The 4,859-nt window shown below is 48.3% G+C and overlaps 1 protein-coding gene across 1 annotated transcript; it reads right to left on the reverse strand.

Moving 5' to 3' along the window:
- Positions 1–1,665: 1,665 nt before the first annotated feature.
- LOC114014006 (cygnin) lies at positions 1,666–2,968 on the reverse strand. The gene is made up of 2 exons (XM_027796115.1): positions 2,892–2,968; positions 1,666–1,799 (listed from the first exon to the last, which is right to left on the reverse strand). Exons 1-2 carry the CDS (start codon positions 2,947–2,949, stop codon positions 1,666–1,668), a joined length of 192 nt encoding a protein of 63 aa, XP_027651916.1. The 5' UTR covers positions 2,950–2,968.
- Positions 2,969–4,859: the final 1,891 nt, after the last annotated feature.

Genomic DNA, 4,859 nt, shown 5'->3' on the forward strand with positions numbered 1-4,859 from the left:
TCACATTTTTCGCTTTTCTTATTAAATTCACTTGTCAAAGAAAATGCATTAGAAAGGTGTTACAGATGACAACTGAGGAAAGATCCTCTCCTGAAACTGGGAATTTCCACAGTGACTTCAGGGTATCAAGACACATTGGTGATTCAAGACTTGGGCTCATATACACCAAGTCAAGTCCTGGATCAGTGTCACAGAGAACATCCTGAAAGAAATTATTAACAGTGGCCTAATTTTAAAACATAGAGAACTACAGTTTCTCCAGAGTTGGTGAGAAGGTATTTTGACAACACTGAAGTTCACTGGGAGGTCAGAGATGAAGCTGTCAGAGATGGATTTTGTTCCTCTTCTAGGAATGACTGAGCGGGAAAACAAAATAGGCACTTGGCAATCCCTTTTCTAATCTGCTGCAGAGATTTAGGTTATGTGTTTCTCTTTCCCTTTCCATTTATCCATTCCCCACCCAAGGTCCATGGAGGTCATTGGGAATGGTATCGGCTTTATTTGTGCTGGCTGTGTCTTTACTGGAAGAGGAGGAGGTGGAAGCTTGCCACAGGCTGGTGTGGGTTTATCATGCTTGCAGGTAGCTCCTTGAACGCCTTCAGCAATTGCTGGTCATTGCTGGGTCATCTCTCAGTGCTCCCTTTCAGGTCCCTCTATCTACATTTTTCGCTTTCACCAATCCTTGCTTTGTTTCACTGTGTTCCCTTACAATTCCTGGGTTTCTCCAATCTGTGCCTTTTTCCCCACACAATCCACACCTTCAGATGCTACAAGATTTCAGTATGCCTGATCATCACCTGATCATTACCTGGTCAAAACCACAGCTAGGACACAGGAACATGAAACAGGACATCGTTAAAAAGACATTGATGCAGTTTTCAATATGGAAGGTACCTGCGGTGACTCCAGAGGCCGAGACAGATAAGGATGGACATAATCACCACAGCAGAAAAGGCTGCTGCAAATAGCCCTCTTACAGACCCCTCTAGGGCAGCTGTATGCCCACAGCAGGCACCTGTGTATGACTCCAATAGGTGTTCTTGTGGGTGGTCTCAGTAGAGAAGCCTTTGGGAAATAGATGGAAGGAACAGTGCTCTCCCAAAGGTTCTTCTAGAGGTCTCTCGAAGGTGCTGAAGGGAATGTGGAGTATTGCACCCATCCATTCCTGCTCATTACCCCATCATGATAACAACAGTCCTGCCAGGATCTCAGATGCATACTGATTTTCTGAGCCCTGGGGCTGAACCAGGCTCTCTCCCACACAAGACCCACAGGTTTTGCTGTGAGGCTCAGTGGGGAAAGGGACACCCAGGAGGGTGTTCTTCCAACCAGGCCTTTTTCACCCACCATTGACTGAATTCACTGTGGGAAACAGAGAGGAAAACTCCATATGTTTAGCACTTTTGTCATGAATTTTGTGCAAAAAGAACAATGAGACATGCTGCTGATATCCCTTTTGGGCTGTGTTTGGAGAACCTGTCCTAATGCTTTATGTGGGATCATGGGGACACAAGTAACCACACCACACGCACCACAGTTACATCTCCTTTTTTTTCTCTTTTTAATTATTGAGAGGAGGGGATGACAATCAGCTTAGGCAGTCGAGAAGACGCTCCTAAAGCCTCCACGGTGCCTCCTCTTCCCCAGGTGCTTCCTCTTCAGCTCCTATTTTGCCTTCCAGCCGGGTGGGATGCAGCAGTAGTACTTGCAGTCGGAGGAGAAGGACCACACATCCGCCTTGCTGCACTTGCTGGAGCAGTACCCCACCTTGGGGCAGTGCTTCCTTATCTGCCCGTAGCCTGCAAGGGGGAGGCAGGGGAGAGTGGTTGGGTCAGGGTAGGTGCCTCTGCTCCCCACTGCCGAGCCCTCCCACCACCTCCAGGTCTAGGTGCGGCAGCGGTCAGAAGGATGGGACCCTGCCTCTAGGGAGGTCCTGCTCCATTCTCCCACACATCCACACTCCTGCCCAAGCCCAGCCCCAAAGCAGGGAGGAACCTGGAAGAGCACAAGCCTGAGAAACTCCTTGTGCATCCCTCTCCCCCCGGCTGGTGACATGTCTTGCACCTCTTCTTAAGGGATAGGATCAGTGGTCTCAAAAAAAAAAACGGCAAAAGCCACATCAAACTTATTTCATAAAAATGAGTTGGTGTTCCAAAAAATATGGAGGGTTTCACAGGTGGCAGTTCCTGTGGTAACCAAAATCTGACCTCCATGTGTTAAAAGAGATTCAAGTGCCAAACACCCAGCACCCAAAATAGCTGGGAATTATGTCCAGAGTGAATGGATATTGGACTGGGAGCCCTTCTGAGCCCCCAGTCTCCCTTTTGTCTGTTGAAGAGGGTGGCAAGAAGCAGAACTGGAGGGATACCTGCCAGCACTGCACATTCAAAATGCAAGGGAACTGGACCCTAAAGATACACTCAGAACTGGTTTGACACAAAAGGTGGCATCATCTGAGCAGAGTAAACATCCAGGAGGCTGGTGTCTCTGAAAAAGGTACCCAGCACTCACTTGGTACTCCGTGGCTAAAATAATTACACCAGGGCTCAGCTCACCTTGGCCTAGAAGGTGTCAAAAATATCTAAAACATCTTAAATGACCCTCAGGGTATTTAAAAGTGATTTTTTCTTTAAAGACTCATCTGTCTGCACAGGAACATAAAGCCCCATTTAAGACAACCTGGGGTAACCAAGTCATCAGCACATTTGCAGGAGACCAGCACCCGACTGTATACCTAAAGTGCTACACATTTATGTGGCCAACAAAATCACCACCTTTAAGGCCAACAGAGACCACATTTGCTCAAGCTGCCTATCAAACATGTCCCACTCACTCACTCTGGTTCTCCCACCATTGGCCAGGTCACCTTCCAATGCAATTCACCCTCTTACCTGGGGCAGCCAAGGAGACCAGTAGGAAGACAGCGAAGACAAGGTAGAGGAACCTCATGGCTGGAGTTGAGCTGGGATCTCAGCAAGGCTGGAGAGAGGAGGGTCAGAGAGAGCTTGAGCTGGGAGCTGTTGAGTGGCAAGGCCTCACATTTATTGTGCATTTCTGAGCAGAGAGGAGGGTTCTGGAGGAGGTCCTGTTGCTCACGGGACCTCCCTCATGGGGTCACTGCACAACACAACCACCAGCCCCTCCACCCAACATCTAGGTATGCTGGCAAACCCCTGCTCTCCCTAGGTCTGGTATCACTACCCAATTCAAATGAAAACCATGGAGTGTGACAGGAGTGAATGGTGAGTAGATAGATCTGCTAGGGCAGAGGGACCTTATAGGAAACAAGATCAATATCAAAGGACTTCAGGTCGTTCTCAACCTTTGGCAGGGATGCAACTGCATGCAATAGGGCTGAGCCATGGCCATGATGCACCGATAACTCTCCCTCTGTTGTCTAGATCTGTCACTATCAGGAGCTGGACAAGCTGAGAGGGGCCCTGATGTGAGCAGCCCTGACTTGGGAAGGACCTGATGCCCATGTATCACCCTCTTGGGAATTATGACTGCAAAAATCCATCTGATAAATTTAGCAAATGCCATGTTCAATGTAGCCGGTTCTGTTGCCCCCTCTCACCCCACTGATGGGCAGAAGCACTGAAACTGAGAGCCTTTTCCCAGGAGCCTGGATGAGCCAACCACTTGCAGGCACTTCAGCCATCACTTCTTCCTCACAAATCCTCCTGACAGCTCTGGTGTCTCAAGTGTGCTTAGTTTCTGGGGTGGAGATAGCCTGATCCCTGCTGCCAGGGGAGCTCTGAGGCTGGCAGAAGGTTACTGAGAACAGTGAAATGAAAGCTGACTGAAAGGAGCCTGCAAGGCAGAAGGGTCTCAGCACTGAGTGGCAGCATAAGCAGATGGCAAACGTGACTCAGTGGTGGCAAACTTACTTTCACTTTCCAGGAAAGAGGTGCTCCCAAAGAGCACTTCAGAAGAAAAAGTCACCCCAGCATCCAGAGGCAGTCAGACAGGGAATTTGAGTGTTAGGATTTGCTAGAATGGGCACTGGCAAAAATTGGTGTGTCTCTGTAACAGTTTCGAGGGTACCTCACGGTATGTACTGTGCACGCTGCTTGGTGTCCCTGTCTCTGCACATGTAGAGTAGGACAAGAAGAGGTACAGAGGATGGCAGCAAGGATGGTGAAAGCTGGGGGCTTATTTTCAGACAGTGAGATAGTAATTATACCAGGACTCTTCCACCATAGGAGAAGATGGGTATATGGGAATATGTGACAGCAGTGTCAAAACAGTAACTGTCGTAACAAAAAGACAACTATGATTTCCCATTTCTCTCAACCACAGAAGTAGATGTCATACAAAAGGGTGATGTAGTGAACAAAGACGTTTTTCTTCCACACTGCACACAACAGGATGGTGCAACTCATTACCATCGATATTGTGGAGTAAGAAATTGTAAATGTGCTAAGAAAGCAAGTAGGGAAGTCAATCTAACTTTGAAATTTTCTCTTTTCTGAGCAGCTGGATGGACCAGATGACCCCCAGAGCTCCCTTCCACCCTGTATTATTCTATACTTTCTTCATGAGATCCATAAAATCCATTGAGGGGCACTCAGTACAATTATAAGGATCCATATCAAACTCAACAACCCCTAAACCCTAGACTACTGGAACTGGATGGGTTTCCAAACACATCTGCTCTTTGTTTGCCATGTTCTTCCACTTGTCTAAGCATCATCTATTCACCACTGTCAGACCGCAGACACTTGGCTAGATGAGTGCCTGATAAGAAGGGAGCAACGAAGCTGGGGAAGGGACCAGAGCACCAGACTGATGAGGAGCGGCTGAGGGAGCTGGGGGTGTTTAGGCCAGAGGAAAGGAGGCTCAGGGGGGACCTTCTC

The sequence above is a fragment of the Falco peregrinus genome, chromosome 7 (genome assembly GCF_023634155.1).
Source record: "Falco peregrinus isolate bFalPer1 chromosome 7, bFalPer1.pri, whole genome shotgun sequence".
Classification (NCBI taxonomy): domain Eukaryota; kingdom Metazoa; phylum Chordata; class Aves; order Falconiformes; family Falconidae; genus Falco; species Falco peregrinus.

Coding starts and splice junctions, on each gene's coding strand:
- LOC114014006 (XM_027796115.1), bottom strand. CDS start 2,949: ATGAGGTTCCTCTACCTTGTCTTCGCTGTCTTCCTACTGGTCTCCTTG. Junction 1,800..2,891: donor GGTCTCCTTGGCTGCCCCAG/GTAAGAGGGTGA, acceptor TCCCCCTTGCAG/GCTACGGGCAGATAAGGAAG.